The following is a 21,218-nucleotide window of genomic DNA, read 5'->3' as shown; positions in this document are numbered from 1 at the left end:
ATTCTACTCTCAAATGAGTGAACTTCTTAAATGCTGACCTCTGAGCAACCAACCAAATACAGACGCAGAAGAGGCTGTGCTTAATATAGCAGTTTCATCCTTCCAAAAATATTAATTAAATGTCCAGTATTAAGGAATGAAACATGAAACTTAGTCCTGTGCATGACATCTGAAGTGGATTTAAAAAAAAAAGCCATGAACAGTTTTACGATTTTAAAAATCTATTATACTGTACAACAATTTGTATATTCATCATGGCTAACAGGAATTCACCTTCTGCGACATGGCTTTGATTCACTGTCGTAGGAGCCAATTCCTTTGTTCTCCCAGATATTTTCCTGTTTACCCATGTACTACAATTCAAAGGGAAAAAGCAAAAAGGAAATCCTCTCAAGCTAGATTTGGAACATACTGGCTATTACGTAGCATGCCAGTTTTGTCATGGGATACAGGCCATCACGTTAGAAAATTGCTTCTTGTCTCTCAAGTAACTATTCTTCATCACTAAATGCAAGGAAAGCTGTAATTTTCCACATTTTGATTGGCAGAGGCAACAGAAAAAAGATAAACACTTGTGAAAACAAATCATTTTGGATGCCCTAAACCAACTTGACTTGCTGTAAGCGTTGACCTTAAACACTTGACTTACTACAGTCAAGCAGACAGCTACACCCAGCTAAGTGTGTGCCGTTAACCACATCTGTTTTCATGGGCAACCAATCTGTACATTGCTGGATTTCTTTTGGAGATTTTTGCTGGCCAGGTGTTTCAGGAGAAAGTGCTGAGTCAACCTCGGCCAAACATTGCAGACAAGATTATTTCTCTGAATGCAGCTGCGCGCTTGAATGGATACCCAAAACAACAGGGTAGGGTTGACTGCCAAAGTGATGTCAATAGCACGGATTACCCTATATCCTGGAGTGGTCAGTGGGGATGGATGGTGGGGTAAAGAGCAGACCAGAATGTAAAAAGCATTAATGAAGATTTTGCCACATGTGGATTTATGAAAATTCCTGCTCCATTTTTATTTCTCCCCCAGCACTAAAAGATCAAAAAGACAAGACTCGACAGTCCTCAAGTCTCAAGAGGACAAGTGCTAAGAGAGATAGTTGTAACATTCACGAGGTTATGGACCAGGGAGTAAAAGCAGAAACTGAAGTAATGTGGAGGAGTACAAAATCTTCAACAGAGACTAGCTTATAATATACACAGGACAGCACAGAGGCAGTGGCAAGCACTGCTGCCTCACAACTCGGGGTCCCGGGTTCAATTCTGGCCTTGGGTGACTGTTTATGTGGAGTTTGTACATTATCCCCATGTCTACATGGGTTTCCTCCGGGTGCTCTGGTTTCCCCCCAAAGTCTAAAGATGTGCGGGTTAAGTGGGTTAGCCATGCTAAATTGTTCCTTTGTGTCCAGGGATGTGTGCGCAGTTTAGGTTATGGGGAAAGGGCCGGGTAGTCAGGGGGGAGTGGGCATGGGTAGAGTGCTCATTCAAAAAGAGTCAGTGCAGAATCGATGGGCCAAATGGCCTCCTTCTACACTGTAGGGATTCTAAAATTTCTGGAATAGGAACTGCTTTTTCATATAAATGTTACTGCATTCTTCCACACAACCAAAGGCCATTTTAGCCCCTTGAACTTGCTCTGCCAGATTTCCATTACTCTGTTGAATAGTGCTTCCCAAACATCATTGCTTGACAGCCTATCTTTAACTCCATCAGGGGGTATTTCTTTTCATCAAATCCTATCATCATGGACGTCACAATTATATCATCACTTAATTTTCCAAACGTAAGGGAATACAAACCTAGTCAATACAGCCTATCTTCACAATTTAACCCTTGTAACTTCAGGCATGTAAAACTCTTACTCTGCTGTACAGGAACGTAAACCATTATCGGAACGTGGAGAACGGTAGAGTGAGGGATCCAGCCTCCTGCAAACTTTACTGATCAATAATTGTCCACATGCAAAGCACTGCTATTTATGAGATTAAGCCGAATGGAAAATGACTGGTTGAAGCATAGTAACTACAGTAGGTAAACCCAACCTCGCTAAATCACTCCGGGAAGCAATTTTGTTTTAACACCAGTCAGTTAATGGGGTAGGAATTTACATTTAGCATCAGGAGTTTTTGTTATAAAGTCATTCCACGCCGGGTGTGATGCAGAGTTATGAGACCCAATCAGCAGCCCCTCCTGCTCCCCAATCCTTCAGGTCACTTGCCTCTCCAGCTTGTAGCTTACCTCCGTGACCTTGCATCTCAAAGCTGCTATCTCTGTAGGTAGCTCCTGCCTCTCACCGCTCATGCTTGTAGATGGGTTTGGGAAAGGGAAACAACGAGTGGCAAAGTCGGCAGCAACCAGGAGAGTTGGGAGATGCGGCGGTGAGATGGACGGTTTTTAAATGGGACAATTGGCGGTGAGCAGATGCGAAGTAGAAAGGGTTAGCATATTTCTTTTTGAAATAAATTGAGCTTAAAAATCAAGAAGTTACTTTGTTCATGAGCATAGTTAATTTAGCAATGCACTGTGTTTAAACTAACAAGGTATAATGTTTGCTGATCAGCAAGGTCCCACAGAAACTAAGTAAAGCTTTTATATTAGTTCTAATGGGAAAATAGCACACGCTTAACTTTGTTTCATTTGAAGCTGCCCTCCTCAGGAACACAAACTCCGACATTAAGTCAGGAACAACTGTAATCGGTGAAACTTCGCAAAGTACACTAGAAACCGATGCAAAACGAGTGTGTAAATAGAAGTTTAACTTTTTTTGAAAAACAGATGCAGCTTTCTCAAGATCCTCAGAATATATTGGATTGTACCCAGCAGAACAACGAGCAGTAGCTCGAATGAAAATCATTTTACTGACACCCAAGTGCTGCAGTGAAAAACAGGTTGGCTCTATTACACATTAATTCTCAAATAGCAAGTTTACTCCTCTATATTAAATAGCAGACTTTTGCTGGAAAATCTTACTCTAGAGGGAAGTAGAGAATTAGACAGTTTCCCTGACCCGGATTAACTTTTATAGCTTTCATTTAGAATAGGGATGCTTGGGCAGATGGACCTATGCAAAATTTGACAACGTGAAACACAAGCTCATGAGATAACAGGATTCTAATATTAATATTTTAAAATCTCACCATTTCTTCTAGTTGAGAACTTATAAGTGTCACAAATGTTGCTTTCTGAATTCAAGCATTTTTTCAAATTCAGAGACTTGGAACTTTTGTAAAACCTCTGGAAGTCCCAATTCGAGACAAGACAAACCCACTGAAGAAAAAAACAAAATATTTGCAGGGGTGAAAGGGGAATGTGATTTAAAATCAAATATGAAAAGAAGGTTGCAAATATATCGGAATTAAGAGGTTAACATATTTTCAGGGTTGAAATTAATGTTTTTGTGAGCTGGGTAAAATATAAAATGAGTCTGTCCTTTGGGATGTATTTGATTCTAAAAAGAGACTAACTTAGAGACAGGCTATTTCTTTGGTAAATGTAATTATGCTGCCCTTCAAATCACTGCCTAAATCCTCAGAATCCCTGATCCAGTCATTTGGCAAATGTAACTGCATAAACAAAGCTTTATGTTAAAGTTCCATCTGCTGAGCTATCATTCTGTAGTTATACCAGTGTCTGGCCTGATAGGTCGGAGTCTTCACATGAATGGATTCAGTCCAAGACATGATCGTGTGACCAACTTGTAGTGATCCAAGGGAATTTAAAAAAATAAATCAAACCCTCTTTTGAAGATGCAGTTTTTTTGCTTTGATTTCACCCATTTACAAAACTAGCTAGAATAACAATATTATTAGCTGTGCAGAGTTTAACAAAAGCAACATGACCAGAGCTGCTACTTCTTACAGAAAATTAACTTTTATGTTTCACATTATTAATTTAAAAGATCAAGACAAAAAAGTCATCCGGAGTAGATATTCCATATTTATTAAATATATATTCAATAAAGCACTCCTTTCCACAACCCATGACAATCAGATCTTGTCGCAACCAAAATAAAAACATGCATACACACACTACATATAGAAAAAAAATTGAGCATTTCTATTGAATATACATATACACATTAAAAAAATTACATTTTTATTAAGAGCGGATTTGAATATTCTCATGTGCAAGAGGCAGCAACCAGAGCATTAACACACATGCAAAGTTATGGGTAGCAAAATTACAGCGGAAATATGATGGGATAGCGTGCAGCCATATTTTCCAACTGTGTTCCTAAATTTGCATGGATAGGAATAATCCTATCAACATTTCTCATGTCTGCAAGTTACCTGTACACAAACTCAACTTTTAACTTTGCAATATCAATTTTAAACAGATAATTTGTAATGAAATTGCTTGATACATCCTTGAAGCCAATTTTGTCTGACTTATTAGCTAAATTGGTATACCATTTCCTCATATCACAATATTCTGCTCATTTGGAAAGTATTAGAAAAGCAAAAAGGTTGTTCCAAGAGATTTATATTTGTATTGGTAAACATCTGAGATATAAAGTATAGTATTAAGTGAGTTTAATTTCATGTTTCGATGCCCGGAAGGGTAAAACTCAGAGTTAGATCTATGCTGGACAAAGATGTTTGTATGTGTGGGGGTTGGTTAAGTTCTAACCATATTACTATAGTGCGTGGAATGGGCTACGGCTGAAGAATAAATAAACCAACAGTGGTTGCTTAGTAACAGGGGCTTTGTAGGGTAGAAAAGCTTTTAAGTTTTAGTTTAGCCAATTTGATTGCAGTTGGGAGATGGGTAGCGAGAGAGAAGGCAGCTCCCACAACTTTGCTAGGAGCAGTTGGTTTAGAGGGATAAAGAGGGAACATCTCTCTCAGACTTGCGCGAAGAAACGCCATACTATGGACTAATAATTAAGAAAACGGATGCCTGAAATCTGAAGTCCGGTTACTTTAGGAAAGTAGAGAAAAAAAAGTGTCCAAGTTGTCTGGAGTTAAGCAAACAGAGACCAAGGTATGGTTCAGAAGAATTCAAGGAAGACGAAACAAAGTGTTCTGAATTAAAGACACAATTGCAGTAACCGACTTCTGGTTGCGGCCATGCCTGAATAGGTCGCACGTTCGGCAGCTCCCGCCGGGAACGGACTTTAGGGCTCTCTAGAGGGGCCCCAACAGCACTTGTTCGACGGCTTCCAGTGTGGGAAGGTGACAGCAAGGTCCCCCCAACAATATATGGATTGGACCAGGAGTGGAGTGGTGAAAAAAGGGATCTTGGAGCAGCGAAAAGTGAGAGGGAGCAAAAGCAAGATGGCGGCGGGTGGAGACCAAGCAGCATGGGCGGTGGTTGCAGGAGCAGCAGGAGTTTCTTAAACGCTGCTTTGAGGAGCTGAAGACAGAAATCCTGGCGCCAATGAAGGCGGCGATTGAGAAGCTAGTGGAGACCCAGAGGGCCCAGGGGGCGGCGATCCGGGAGGTGCGGCAGAAAGACTCGGAGAACGAGGATGAGATCTTGGGCCTGGCGGTGAAGGTGGAGGCACACGAGGCGCTGCACAAGAGGTGGGCGGAAAGATTTAAGGACCTGGAGAATAGGTAGAGGAGGAAGAATCTTCGGATTCTGGGTCTCCCTGAAGGAGTTGAGGGGCCCGATACCGGGCATATGTGAGCACGATGCTCAATTCGCTGATGGGCGCGGGAGCCTTCCCGAGCCCCCTGGAGCTAGATGGGGCTCATCGGGTCCTAGCAAGGAGACCCAAGGCCAACGAGCCGCCAAGGGGTGTAGTGGTGAGGTTTCACCGCTTTATGGATAGAGAGTGTGTCTTGAGATGGGCCAAGGAAGAGCGGAGCAGCAGGTGGGAGAACACGGAGATCCGAATCTACCAGGACTGGAGTGCAGAGGTGGCCAAGAAGAGAGCTGGCTTTAATCAGGCCAAGGCAGTGCTCCATCGGAAGGGGGTGAAGTTCGGTATGCTGCAGCCAGCGCGACTGTGGGTCACATTCCAAGATCGGCACCGCTATTTCGAAACGCCCGAGGAGGCTTGGAGCTTCATACAGACTGAAAGGTTGGACTCAAATTGAGGGTTTGTGGTTGTGGGGGGATGTCTGCTGTATATATGGTTTTAACTACGTGTAGGGAATGTTCCCTTGGTTGGGTGCTGGATGGGGATGGGTGAAGGGATTTGTTGGGGAGACTGTGGGCGTCGGTGTTGGAGGGAGGGGAGGCCCGGGGATGGGGGAATTGAGATAAGGCCGCAAAAGGAGCTGCGCCAGAGGGGGCGGGGCCGGCTCAGGAAAGCGCGGGCTTTTTCCCACGCTAGGCAAGGACGGCGGTGGGGGTCGGAGGAGCGCACACTGACTGCTAGGGAGGAGGGGGGATTCCCACACCGGGGGGGGGGTCGATGGGAAGGCGGGAGAGGCCGGGGTCAGCAGGAGTCAGCTGACTTACGGGTGTGTTAAGGGGGGAGCAAAAGAGCTAGATATGGATCGAGCGCGGGGGGGGGGGGGGGGGGGGGGGAGGGGGGGGGAGGGGTATATGGGGAACCGGAAATAGGAGAGGTGGTCGGGGGCTATTGGAGGGTGCGGGAGGCGCAGGCACGTGACTGGCCTAGAAAAGGAGATGGCTAGTCGGCAGCCAATCCGGTTGATAACTTGGAATGTGAGGGGCCTGAATGGGCCGGTGAACAGGGCCCGAGTGTTCGCGCACTTAAAGGGAATGAAGGCAGACGTGGTCATGCTTCAGGAGACACATTTGTAGGTGGCAGACCAGGTCAGGTTGAGAAAGGGATGGGTAGGATAGGTATTCCATTCGGGACTGGATGCGAAGAACAGAGGGGTTGCAATACTGGCGGGGAAGCGGGTGTCGTTTGAGGCCAAGAATATTGTAGTGGATAATGGAGGTCGATACGTGATGGTGAGCGGTAGGTTGCAGGGGGTGTGGTTGGTACTGGTAAACGTATACGCCCCGAATTGGGATGATGCCGGATTTATGAAGCACATGCTGGGTCGGATTCCGGACCTGGAGGCAGGAAGCTTGATAATGGGGGCGGGGGGGGTTTCAACGCGGTGTTGGATCCAGCATTTGATCGCTCCAGATCCAAGACGGGGAAGAGGCCGGCTGCGGCCAAGGTGCTTAGGGGGTATATGGACCAGATGGGAGGAGTGGATCCATGGACATTTGCTAGGCCCCTGGCCAGGGAATTCTCATTCTTTTCCCAAGTACATAGAGCCTACTCCTGGATAGATTTTTTTGTTTTGAGCAGGGCGCTAATCCCGAAAGTGGAGGGAACGGAGTATTCGGCCACAGCCATCTCAGACCACGCCCCGCACTGGGTGGAGATGGAGTTAGGAGAGGAGAGGGACCAGCGCACGCTGTGGCGTCTTGATGTAGGATTACTGGCGGTGAGGTGGTGTGAGGGAGGGTGCGGGGGTGCATTGAGAGATACTTGGGAGGCCAATGACAACGGAGAGGTGCAGGTGGGGGTAGTCTGGGAGGCGTTGAAGGCGGTGGTCAGGGGAGAGTTAATCTCCATTAGGGCCCACAGGGAGAAGAGAGAGGGCAGGGAGAGGGAGAGGTTGGTGGGGGAGATTTTAAGGGTGGACAGGAGTTATGCAGAGGCCCCCCGAGGAGGGACTACTTAGGGAGCTGCGAAGCCTCCAGGCGGAGTTTGACCTGCTGACCACAGGGAAAGCAGAGGCACAGTGGAGGAAAGCACAGGGGGCGACGTACGAGTATGGGGAGAAGGCGGGCCGGATGCTGGCACACCAGCTCCATAAGAGGGTGTCAGCGAGGGAGATAGGAGGAGCTAAGGATAGCAGGGGGAATGCAGTGCAGAGTGCGGTGAGGGTAAATGAGGTATTCAAGGACTTCTATGAGGAGCTATACAGATCTGAGCCCCCAGCAGAGGAAGAGGGGATGCGACGATTTTTGGATCAACTGAAGTTCCCGAGGGTGGAGGAGCAGGAGGTGGCTGGTTTAGGGGCGCCAATGGGGTTGGAGGAGCTGGTTAAAGGATTGGGGAACATGCAGGCGGGGAAGGCCCCGGGGCCAGATGGGTGCCCGGTTGAGTTTTATAGGATATATGTGGACCTGCTAGGCCCGTTGTTAGTGAGGACTTTCAATGAGGCAAGGGAGAGGGGGACCCTGCCCCGACAATGTCCGAGGCACTGATCTCGCTGATTCTGAAGCGGGAGAAGGACCTACTGTTTTGTGGGTCGTATAGACCGATCTCACTCCACAATGTAGATGCTAAGTTGCTGGCAAAAGTGCTGGCTACGAGAATTGAAGACTGTGTCCCGGGGGTGATTCATGCGGACCAGACGGGATTTGTAAAGGGCAGGCAGATAAACACCAATGTGCGGAGGCTCCTCAACGTGATTATGATGCCATCGGTGGAGGGAGAGGCGGAGGTAGTGGCAGCTATGGACGCGGAGAAGGCCTTCGACCGGGTGGAGTGGGAGTATCTGTGGGAAGTGTTGCGGAGGTTTGGGTTCGGGGAGGGGTTTATCAGTTGGGTCAGGCTCCTATATAGAGCCCCGGTGGCGAGTGTGGCTACGAATCGGCGGAGGTCGGAGTACATTCGGCTGTACCGAGGGACGAGGCAGGGGTGCCCCGTCCCCCTTGTTGTTTGCATTGGCAATCGAGCCTTTGGCCATGGCACTAAGGGAGTCCAGGAAATGGAGGGGGTTGGTCCCAGAGGGAGAAGAATATCGGGTGTCGCTGTATGCGGATGACCTGTTGCTGTATGCGGCAGATCCAGTGGAGGGGATGGTGGAGGTCATGCGGATCCTAAGAGAGTTTGGGGACTTCTCGGGCTATAAGCTCAACGTAGGGAAAAGTGAGCTCTTTGTGGTGCATCCAGGGGACCAGGGAAGGGGGATAGACGACCTACCATTGAAGAGGGCGGAAAGGAACTTTCGGTACTTGGGGATCCAGGTGGCTGGGAGGCCTTGCACAAGCTCAATTTGCCGCGGTTGGTGGAGCAGATGGAGGAGGATTTCAAAAGATGGGATGTGCTACCACTCTCGCTAGCGGGCAGGGTACAGTCGGTTAAAATGATGGTCCTCCCGAGGTTTCTCTGTGTTCCAGTGCCTTCCCATTCTGATTCCCAAGGCCTTTTTCAAACGGGTAGGTAGGAGTATCATGGGTTTCGTGTGGGCAAATAAGACCCCGAGGGTGATGGCGTTTCTGGAGCGTAGCAGGGACAGGGGAGGGTTGGCGCTGCCGAATGGGTGTGGCTACTATTGGGCAGCCAACGTGGCGGTGATCTGTAAGTGGGTAATAGAGGGAGAGGGGGAGGCGTGGAAGAGGTTGGCGATGGCGTCCTGTAGAGACACGAGCCTGAGGGCGCTGGTGACGGCACCGTTGCCGCTCTCGCCGACAAGGTACACCGCGTGTTCGGTGGTGGCGGCAACGTTGAAGATCTGGGGCAGTGGAGACAGCATAGACGCGAGATGGGAGCCTCGGTTTGGTCCCCGATTCGGGAGAATCATCGGTTCGTCCCGGGAGGGATGGATGGGGGGTTTTGGAGCTGGCATAGGGCAGGGATCAGAAGAATGGGGGACCTGTTTATAGATGGGACGTTTGCGAGCCTAGGGGCGCTGGAGGAGAGGTTTGGGTTACCCACGGGAAATGCGTTCAGGTATATGCAAGTGACGGCGTTTGTGAGGCGGCAGGTGAGGGAATTCCCGTTGCTCCCGGCGCAGAGGATTCAGGACAGGGTGATTTTGGTTGTATGGGTCGGAGAAGGCAAAGTTTCGGCGATCTATTAAGAGATGAAAGAAGAGGAGGTTTCGGTAGAGGAGCTAAAGGGCAAGTGGGAGGAGGAGCTTGGGGAGGAGATTTTTGAGGGTCTGTGAGCTGATGCCCTGAGTAGGGTTAACTCCTCTTACTCTTGCGCCAGGCTCAGCTTAATACAATTTAAGGTTACTCAGAGCGCATATGACAGGGGCGAGGTTGAGTAGGTTCTTTGGGATGGAGGACAGGTGTGGGAGGTGCTCGGGAAGCCCGGCGAATCACGTCCACATGTTCTGGTCGTGCCCGGCACTGGATGGGTTCTGGAGGAGTTTCACGAGGACTATGTCCAAGGTGGTGAATGTCCAGGTCAAGCAGAGTTGGGGGTTGGCATTATTTGGGGTAACGGACGAACCGGGAAAGAGGCCGGTATTCTGGCCTTTGCGTCCCTGATAGTTCGGCGGAGGATCTTGCTATCATGGAAAGATGAGAAGCCCCCCAGTGTGGCAGCCTGGATAAATGACATGGCAGGGTTCATTAAGCTGGAGAGGATAAAGTTTGCCTTGAGAGGGTCTGTGCAGGGGTTCTTCAGGCGGTGGCAACCGTTCCTAGACTATCTCGCGGAGCGCTAGGAGGAGGTCAGCAGCAACCGGGGGGGGTCCCCCAAGGGTACATTTGAATGTCATATGGGGGGGTTAATATTTGCGGGAGAAACCCAATGTACAAGTAGTTTATTATTTTTGATTGTGGTGTTTGTGTTCTTTTTGTTATTGGGGTTTGTTTGTTAAAAAATTGTGTTGGAAAAATTTGAATAAACATTTTTTTTTTAAAAAACAAAAAAACAATTGCAGTAACCAGATTTTAACGAGAGGCAGCAGCCTTCAAATGTTAAAGCAAATGGCTGATGCCATTTTCATACAGTCTTGGCATCGAGAGTTAAAGCAATTGTGAGCAGTTTGCACAGCAGTTAAGACAAATAAATCCTAATGGGGTTGGTGTAAAATCTTGGACTGGATTTGCTGTTAAAAGTAGAGCGGAAGCTTTGTTTGTGTCATTTGGAAAACCTGGTCTGGATTTCAGAATGCAAACCATTAAGGGAAAGCATAATGAGAGAGGATTTTAAAGCATGTTTTCGGGAGTGGACTTTGAAAACTCTCACATGACAATGTTCTAGGGGGATTCGGAAGATAAATCTACACACACCAACTTGGGTCACAGTGGAGTGTATGTATTTGACCAGTCATCTTGTGCTTAAAATAGACTTTTTGTGTAAATGAGATCACTGTAGCTCAAAATGTACTTTGTAATCCATCTTAATCTTTAAATATGTATTTGTTAAGCTACGGGGGGAGTAAAGGAGTATTGTAATCCAGTTTTTCAACATTGAATAAAACATTCTTATTGTTGGAACTAATTAGCACTCCTGTAACTCTAGTCCTCTACGTTTTACAAAAATAGTAAAAGTTGCGGGCAGCACAGTGGCGCAGTGGTTAGCACTGTTGCCTCATGCGCCGAGGTCCCAGGTTCGATTCGATCCCGGTCTTGGGTCACTGTCCCGTTTGGAGTTTGCACATTCTCATGTCTGCGTGGGTTTCGCCCCCACAGCCCAAAGATGTGCAGGTTAGGTGGATTGGCCACGCTAAATTGCCCCTTAATTGGAAAAAGAAATGAATTGGGTACTCGAAAAATAATTTTTTTTAAATAGTAAAAGTTAGTCTTTTGAGCCAAGATTCAATTCAGGGATCTTCCTGTCCAGGTATATCAACTGGGATCATAACAAACGCAAACAGGCAAGTTCCTGTTATACCGAAAGTAAGAAAATACTTACCGATATCATCTTCATGGTAGATCACAGAGTGGAAGGGTGGCTTTCTGTTTTCAATATATCGTTCCACTGGCTCAACATAAAAAGTACCCTGGTGGGTCTGGACAAACCCTTCAAATCGTCCGTCCACGATAGAGCCATGACTGAGAGATCCTCTCTCACCTTAAACAAGACAAGAAGTTGCTAAAATAATATTGTTTACATAATTTCTATAAAGTCTTTAAAACAGTTCATGAAGTACTTGAACAGAAATGTTACCAGTATATGGAGATGAAGTGGAACGAAGAAATCTGATAAATTCAAGATAACCAACAATGAGCAGTCGCTGAAGACTTTAAATTATTTGTGAATTTTGTGGTTTCACAATATAATGTGTATAGTATCAACAAAAAAACGCATCAAAGAGCAGCACGGTGGCGCAGTGGTTAGCATTGCTGCCTCACAGCGCCGAGGTCCCAGGTTCGATCCAGCTCTGGGTCACTGTCCGTGTGGAGTTTACACATTCTCCCCGTGTTTGTGTGGGTTTTGCCCCCACAACCCAAAGGTGTGCAGGGTGGGTGGATTGGAAACGCTAAATTGCCCCTTTACTGGAAAAAATGAATTGGGTTCTCTAAATTTTTTAATTTTTTTTTTTAAAGCATCAAAACCTCTGTTACTGTACAAGTACCAATTATATTGTTGAGGTGCGAGATGGGAATTAAGATGCCCAGCAATACACAGAGGCTGGTGGGGTTAAGTCAGGTATTCTTACATATTCTCTGTACACTTAAAGTTAATGGAGTGATTTTGATGTGAGGTCAGTAAATCCACAAAGTAAGCTCACAAGGTGAAATCACAAGCAGCCATTATTTGTCACATAAGCACCATTCGATAAACCCACCATGTGGAAACAACAACAATTTTCATTCACATACCATTTATATAGAAAGATGTTCCAAAGTTTTCAAAGATAAACTCAAAAACAAAGCAGTGAACAAAAAGGAGATATTGGGAGGGGTTTAAAAAATTTGGTCAAAGAGCTTTAAGGAGGGTCTTTAAAAGAGGGAGAGCTTGTGAGGCTGTTGAGTTTCATTTGTAGGACACCAAAGCATGAGGCATAGGCAATAAGGCATGGCTGGCAATGGCTGAAATATGAAGCCAGGGGAACAGAAAGTTCACAAGTGGAAGCGGTTGGGCTGCAGAAGGGAGAATCAAGGACACAAAATTATTTGAACAGGAGGAGGAGAATTTTAATTGAGGCGTAACCAGGAAGTAACCCGGGAGTAACCAGGAGCCAGCATCGGCAAGTTCAGGGGTACTGGGCAAGAACTTGGTGCAGCAAAGGAAACCGGTTAACAGAACTTTGAAGCCGCCCAAATTTACTGCTGTGGTGAATAGGAGGTTGGCTGGGAGAACATTGTAACAGTCGAGTCTGGAGATGAGATATGTATGAATCAAGAGTTTCAGAAACAGACCGGGCAATTTTTCTTTTTATTTGTTGATGAGATGCGGACGTCGCAGGCTGTGCCAGCATTTATTGTCCATCCCTAATTAACCTTGAGGGTAGTTAAGAGTCAACGACATTGCTGTGTGTCTGGAGTCACATACAAAGAATACAGCACAGGAACAGGTCCTTCGGCCATCCATGCCTGTAGTGGTCATAGGTCAGACAAGGTAAGGATGGCAGATTTCCTTCTTGAAAGGACATGAGTGAACCAGATGGGTTTTTAACCACAATCGAAGTCCAGATTTTTATTTGAATTCAAATTTCACCATCTGCAGTGGCATAGTTTGAACCTGGGACGCTAGACTATTCTGGGTCTCTGGATTACTAGTCCAGTAACAAAACCACTATGCCACTGCCTCCCCCAATGCAATGTCATGAAAGTTTAAGTCACTGCCTTTTGTGATAGAAAGGATGGGGTTTGAAGAGATTCGGCTCAGGGTCAAACAGTCTGATTTAGCTGAAGACAATGGCATAGGAGGAGAATGGATTCAGTGACAAGGATGCGGAATTTGCAGTGGGGGGCAAGAAAATTGCTTTAGCCATCCCAATATTAAACCAGAGAAAATGGTAGCTCATCCAAGACATGTTGGACTCGCAATCTGAAAAAAGATGTGAATTACTCTGGTGCTTTTCATGATCACAGTATCTCAAAGCATTTCTTTAAGCGCAGTTACTCTTGTAACAGGAGAAACACAGCAACTATTTTGCACTGCAATCTCCGACAAGCAACAATGTGATAATGACCAGATCATCTGCTTTTGGCATGCCAATTCAGATAAATATTGGCCAGAACAGCAAAAATAATGTCATGGGGTCTTTTACCACCCAGGGGGCAGAAAGGGCTTTGGTTTAAAATATAATCTGAAAGATGGCTTCTTGAAACATGGCAATAATTCCTCAGTCCTGCGTGGAAATGTCAACCATGACTTTGTGCTCAAGTCCAGAAGCGGGTCTGATCCCAGAATTTTCTAACTCAAGAGGCAGCAGTGCCACAGCTAACACATGAGCAACGAGGAGGTAGAACTAAAAATAAAAGCAAATTACTGCGGATGCTGGAATCCAAAGCAAAAACAGAAAATACTGGACAATCTCAGCAGGTCTGACTGCATCTGTGGAGAGAGAAAGGAGCTAACATTGAGTCTGGATGACTCTGTCAAAGCACTTTGACAAATCGTTTGACAAAGTCACCCCGACTCCAAACGTTAATGATCTTTGAAGTTCTAGGCTGTGCAGCAAGAGGCAAGATCTACTGGTGATGAAATGTTTATTCATTTTACCAGTTACCCTTAAATATGCACTCACTTTAAATTAATAAATTTCACAGAGCAGTGTTTCAAAACGAATCTTACTGTTTTGAAAAATTGTCGGACACTTGTGAAGTAACTGATGGGAACATTTATTGTACAATGTGGAATAAAATATGAATCATTTAAGAATTCATTACATTTCACAAGGTATAGTTCATAAGTTAATGCACATAATGACAAGCTCAGGAAATAGTTCTTCAGACTTGCACTCAAGAGGTCCCTCATTCTTTGACACCATCAGCAGATTGTTAGCATTAAAGATATATATATATATATATATTTTTTTTTTTAAAACTAGTTTTGGCATCCTACAAAGTTTACTGGATCCACAACCACAAAATCATTTCCCTTCTTCTCAACTCCTAACTGATTTTGACTTCAGCTACACGACAATTCCAGGGGTTCATACTATTCCGCCCTACCCATTCCCTAATGCTGAACTCCATTTAGCCCACTGATCGACTTGTGGACAGAAAATACAACACAGTCGATGGATCATTAGGTTTTCATAGTTCTGTTTACAAGACCAAAAGGAAGTTACATTTACTGTTATTAGCTACACACAAAAGAGAAATGCTTTTGTTCCCTTCATGTGCCACCCAGTATAATCCAAACAAGTCTCATGCTTTCTGCGGTTGTGCTAAAGTACTTTTTTCAAACAGCGGTCTAATTACTTGAAAATAATTCTCTGCAATCTGCTTAATGACTCATGGCATTGTGTGGTGAAAGAAGAAATTATGTGCAAAGCAGTTCTCTTGCCTGCCTTTAAATACTTTGTGCAATGATCTGAAACTTGAGCCCATGTGTAAATAACCACTGAAAATAATTTGTTACTACCAGAACTCTTCCTAAGCTTCATGGTCTCTTTATCAGGGCACAACTAACTTTAGTTCTAAAAAGAAAGCGACAGCTGTCTCTCTAACTGTTCATCTTTGATTAACCTTTTTTTAAAAATGCCATGGCTGAAGTATTTATCACCTATGGATGCTCTACAGCAACTCGGGCACTTCTCCTAAACTTCCCTCCATTCACAAGACAAAAGGCAGATGGAGCACAGGAGTTCCATTGCCTTCAATACCTTTCCAAGACATCTCAATTTGGAGCTGTATTGCTATTCCCACACTGTAGGTTAAAACCCTGGAACATCCTAACGAGCACTTAGTGAGAGTACCTAAACCACAGACTAAAGCAATAAGAGGAGGCAGTGGCATGGTGATATTGTCACTGTACCAGTAACCCAAAGGATAATGTTCCAAGGACCCGGGTTCAAATCACACCACGGCAGGTGATGGACTTTAAACGGAATAAGATATCTTGAATTAAAAGTCTAATGACGACTATGAAACCATTGTCAATTGCCGTAAAAACCCATCTGGTTCACTAATGTCCTTTAGGGAAATAAATCTGCTGTCCTTACCTGGTTTGGCCTACATGGGACTCCAGACCCACAGCAATGTGGTTGACTCTTAAATGAAACAGTTGTATGAAAACAGGAAAAAGGAATGAAACCGGACGGACCACCTGGCATCGAGCCAAGCACCGGGAACAACAGCAAACGCAGCCTTGCCAACCCTGCAAAGTCCTCCTTATTAACATCTGGGTGCTTGTGCCAAAGTTGGGAGTGCCGTCTCACAGACTAGTTAAGCAACAGTGACAGAGTCATATTCTCAGAATCAAACCCTATCGACAATATCCCAGACACCACTATCACCATTCCGGTGTATATCCTGTCTCACCAGACTCAGCAGAGGTGGTGGCACAGTGGTATACAGTCAGTAGGGAGTTGCCCTCGAGTCCTCAATATCAACTCTGAACCCCATGAAGTCTGATGGCTTCAGGTTAAACATGGGCAAGGAAATCTGTTGATTACAGTGTACCAGCCACCATCAGGTGATGAATCAGTACCCCTCGATGTTGAACACCAGTTGGAGGAAGCATGGAGGGTGGCAAGGGCACAGAATATGCTCTGGGTGGGGGACTTCAATGTCCATCACCAAGAGTGGCTCGGCAATGTCCATCACCAAGAATGGCTCGGTAGTGCCAGGAGAGACCAAGCTGAGGGGGTCCTAAAGGACACAGCTGCTATAACTGGGACTGCAGCAGATGGTGAGGGAACCAACAAGAGGGAAAAACATACTTGGCCTCATTCTCACCAATTTGCCTGCTTCAGATACATCTGTCCATGACAGTATTGGCAGAAGTGACCACCGCACAGTCCTCGTGGAGACAAAGTCCCACATTCACATTGAGGGTACCCATCATCATCCTGAAGGGTATCCTCCAGGATACCCTCCACTCTGGACTGGGCATCCGTGAGGCTCGGTGGGCCATCAGCAGCAGCAGAATTGTATTCAACCACAATCTGCAACCCATGGTCCGGCATATCCCCCACACCATCATTACCACCAAGCCAGAGGATCAACGCTGGTTCAATGAAGAGTGCAGGAGAACATGCCAGGGACAACATTAGGTATACTGAAAACGAGATGTCAACCTGGTGAAGCTACAACGCAGGACGACTTGCGTGCCAAACAGCATAAGCAGCAAGTAATAGAGCTAAGTAATTCCACAACGAACACATCCGATCCAAGCTCTGTAGTCATCCAGGTGTGAATGGTGGTTGACAATTAAGCAACTCACTGGAGGAGGAGGCTCCACAAATATCTCCATCCTCAATGATGGAGGAGCCCAGCACAAATGTGCAAAAGACAAGGCCGAGACATTTTTAACAATCTTCAGCCAGAAGTGCCGAGTGGATGATCCATCTCAGTCTCCTCCAGAGGTACCCAGCATCACAGAAATCAGTCTTCAGTCTGTACGATTCATTCCATGTACTATCAAGAAACTGGAAAACACTGAATAATGCAACGGCTATGGGCCCTGACAATATCCTGGCAATAGTATTGATGCGCTCCAGAACTTGCCGCATCCCTAGCCAAGCTGTTGCAGTACAGCTACAACACTAGCAACTGCCCGGCATTGTGTCCTAGGCCCAACCATCTTCAGATGCTCCCTTCCATTGCAGGGTCAGAAATGGGGATTTTGCGGATGACTGCACAAAGTGCAGCACCATTCGTGACTCCTCAGATAATGAAGCAGTCCATGTCCAAATGCAGAAAGACCTGGACAATATGCAGGCTTGGGCTGACAAGTGGCAAGTTACATTTGTGTCACCTAAGTGCCATGCAATGACCGTCTCCTGCAAGAGAGGATTTAACCATCACCCCATGACATTCAATGGCATTACTATCACTGAATTGTGCCACAATCAACATCCTGGGGGTTACCATTGATCAGAATCTGAATTGGACTAGCCATATTAATTCTGTGCCTACCAGGGCAGGTCAAAGGCTAGGAATCCGATGTGAGTAACCCATCTCCTGACCACCCCACCCCCAAAAAGCCTGTCCACCATCTACAAGGCACAAGTCAGAAGTGTAATGGAATACTCGCTACTTGCCTGGATGAGTGCAGTTCCAACAATACTCAAGAAGCTTGATACCATCAGGACAAAGCAGCCCTCGATTGCTTCCCCTTCCACAAACATTCAAACCCCACACTACCGACGAACAGTGGCAGCAGTGTGTACCATATACAAGATGCACTGCAGTAACTCATGAAGGGTCCTTAGACAACACCTTCCAAACCCGCGACCACGGCCATCTAGATGGACCAGAGCAGCATATACCTGGGAGCCCCACCACCTGGAGGTTCCCCTCCAAGTCACTCACTACCCTGACTTGAAAATATATCGCCGTTCCTTCACTATCGCTGGGGCAACAGCCTGGAACTCCCTCCCCAACAGCACGATGGATGTACCTACATTTCCAAGGACTGCAGTGATTCAAGGCTGCAACTCAGCACTACCTCCTGAAGGGCAACTAGGGATGGGCAATAAATGCTGGCCTAACCAGCAATGTCCACAACCCATAAATACATTTTTTTTAAAATGCAGATTATCGCCACCTTCCAGAGGGTAACTAGGGATGGGTAATAAACACTGGCTTTGCCAACATGGTGTACATTCTGAGAATGCAGGCAAAAGAAACCCAATGAACGATTCTGCAGCTGGTTCCAAAGAAAATCCTTCCTATAATGCAGTTCTGAAAACCAGACGTAATACTTCGCCAAATCTTCTATTAAGTCTGAATTCGCTTCCTTCAACTTGTTAACTGATAACGGTGCAATATTAGACTTAAAATCTGGCTTAGCTGGCCTATGCATGGTGATTAAAATGGAAAAATAGCCACCAAACCAACTTCTTATTAATAATTACTTTTTTTTTTCTAATGTCCAGAGTTCCAACTGGATAGTTCATCAGCCATGCTGAACCACTGACATGAGTACAGTCTAAAATGGAATAGTTACAACAAATTAAAAATAAACATTCAAACCTTCTGAATCAAACATAAAATAGTAAGTTCACGTAGCGCAATGTCTATTATCTAATTCTACCCTAATTATAAATCGGAGTGGTTACCTTTTTCCCTATACATCAAGTATTTCTGGTCATTGTTGTACTACAGGAGAAACTTATTAAATTAATATTGTTAGTTTAAAAGGAAAGATTTAAATTGTAAAGAATGGTGACGAGTTGTCAGTGTTATTATTCACCCTTTATCATCACAAAGTTCACTTACTTGCTGGGCATCATTAGGAACAAAAAGGCATCTACAGATGTAATTTTTCCAAGACTGCCCAACTAGCTTTTCTGTTAAAAGATGAAGCCCAGTTAAGTAGAATCCTGTAACTGAAATGTGCTAATGATTTTGCTATACCATATGTAGTTGCTGTCAACAGGTTTCGCTTAAATCATCATATCCTTTGATTACTAGAAGTTACTATACCCTCCCACAACAGATTTTCTAGCTATTTTCTTCTTTTTCTCTTTTGAAGGCAGATTTCTCAATGAACCCAACCCCATGTCTCAATTGCTATCCATAACAATAATAATCCAGTATTTCGCCCAAGATGCTTGTGCCAACTTGGCTCTGGGGCGAACACTTCATCTCAGTCAGGTGATTTTGGATTCAAATCTTACACAACTGGAGCACATAAATTTTGCAAGCACCCTTCCAAGTGCTGAATCATTCAAGGTGTTACCCTCTACAGGGGAAAGTTAATTCCAGGGTTGTCCATCGATTAAAGTCAGCTCATTTCCTCAAAGAATTTCTTAATCACTCATTGTTGCCTGCAAAATATTGCTGTCGTTACAAGTGTTTTGTTTGTTAAGCAAACAGTGATATTGCTATGAGCCTAGTAGATTTTGATTTTCATCTTCAGCTTAATGCCATGCTGCTTCCACACATGATCAAGGAGTTGGCCAAAAGGCAGAATTCACTTTCTGGATGCATGCACTGATATCTCAGTCAATAGTGATTTTGTTAGTATAGTGGGTAGTATTCCTGCCTGCCACATGAGGGACCAGGGTTCAATTCCCCAAGATAAATTTAGCATGCAATTCAACTGTGGGCACATCAAAACAATTTCAGTACAAACCTCAGCTTAAATGCACATGCATATATGGTATCTAATGTACCCTCATTGGACTGTACCCGAGAGCTGTAATCATGGCTGATTTAGCCCTTTGAAATGCTTCCATTGTTTCAATTGGGAACCTTCTTAACTACTCACTCTTAATCACCAAACCATTAAAAGAAAAAGTACTTGTGGAGATGGAGTCACTGTTGTAATGCAGCAGCCAACTTGCAGTCAGAAAGCCCCCTAAAATAGCAATATGATGAGATCTGTTTTGTGATGTTGACAGATGAATATTGACTAGGTCACCAGAGATAACTACCCTGTTCTACATTGGAAGATTGCCATGGGATATTTTATAATCCCTTGAAAGGGCAGACGAGGCCTCATGTTGAATGTCTAATCCGAAAGACAGCAACTCTGACTACACTGAAATGTACTAAGTCCTGGAAGAGGGCTTGAACCCATAACAAGAGGCGAGATTGCTACTAACTGAGCTACAGCTGACATGGGTTACAATTATTTTTACCCAAGACAGTATTTGATGATGCCTCACTGAAAATTTTATTCTATGATAAAATCTGATGTTTAAATTAAATTACTTGTCGTCAATAGTTGGCATTCTTCCACCTGCAAGTGTTGTTGGAAATGCAACCTCAGAATCATGAGGAGATCAGATAAGGTCATTTGCTGCACTTCTCGGTGACTGAACAAGCGGTGACTGAACAAGCTAATTCTACAAAGGCAAAGTGCCACACATCAAGTTGTTCTTTGCAGGTGGATGATAATTTCTCCTGACGCCTTTGCCAGGCTGGAGTCTGCTTTAGAGCTTTCTAAAACCACACCTCATTGTGGTGCCATCCTCCCACATACATATAGCGTTGCCATTTGTTTTGACAGTCAGCTAGAGTGATGGATGTTGATAGCCTTCATGTCTGTATAGATAGCGTCCTCAAAAATCAGAGCTTCATGACTTCCAGTGGTGGCGATGGCCATGAGTGGTCGCGCACAGGGAGCTCCTGCTTGAAGGCGTAGAAAAGAGCTCTTTTTATCCAAAATCGGGTGCAACTTCAACGGAAAAGCGTAACTGAAGGTCGGAGATGTTCCCCCCGGGAGTAGTAAGTCTGCTGGTTGTCAAACCCGGCAGAAGGTGAAGGACTCGGCTAAGGAATTGGAACGGACCTGTGGCACAGCAGCCAGTGGAAGGATCGGCGCGGGGGGGGGGGGGGGGGGGGGGGGGGGGGGGGGGGCAGTGGCCTCAGATGGAACAGTTGATGGCCTTCATCAAGGAAGAGATCCGCCAGCAGAGGAAGGAGATGCAGAGGATCACTCAAAGGCCTCCAAAGGGGCTGTGGCACCACTGAAGGGATCGATGGAGGGCAGAGAAATGTTTGGAGGCACAGGGGTCGCAGATAAT

The 21,218-nt window shown here is 45.4% G+C and overlaps 1 protein-coding gene across 1 annotated transcript in view; it reads right to left on the bottom strand.

Annotated features, from left to right (window-relative positions):
* adam10a (ADAM metallopeptidase domain 10a) overlaps window positions 1-21,218 on the bottom strand; it is a 208,873-nt gene that overhangs the window by 88,597 nt on the left and 99,058 nt on the right. The window contains 1 exon segment of the mRNA XM_072470713.1: window positions 11,534-11,692. Within this exon segment, the coding sequence (XP_072326814.1) occupies window positions 11,534-11,692 (159 nt within the window).

The sequence above is a fragment of the Scyliorhinus torazame genome, chromosome 12, assembly GCF_047496885.1.
Source record: "Scyliorhinus torazame isolate Kashiwa2021f chromosome 12, sScyTor2.1, whole genome shotgun sequence".
NCBI classification, from domain to species: domain Eukaryota; kingdom Metazoa; phylum Chordata; class Chondrichthyes; order Carcharhiniformes; family Scyliorhinidae; genus Scyliorhinus; species Scyliorhinus torazame.
This window is presented reverse-complemented; position numbering and strand designations above follow the sequence as displayed.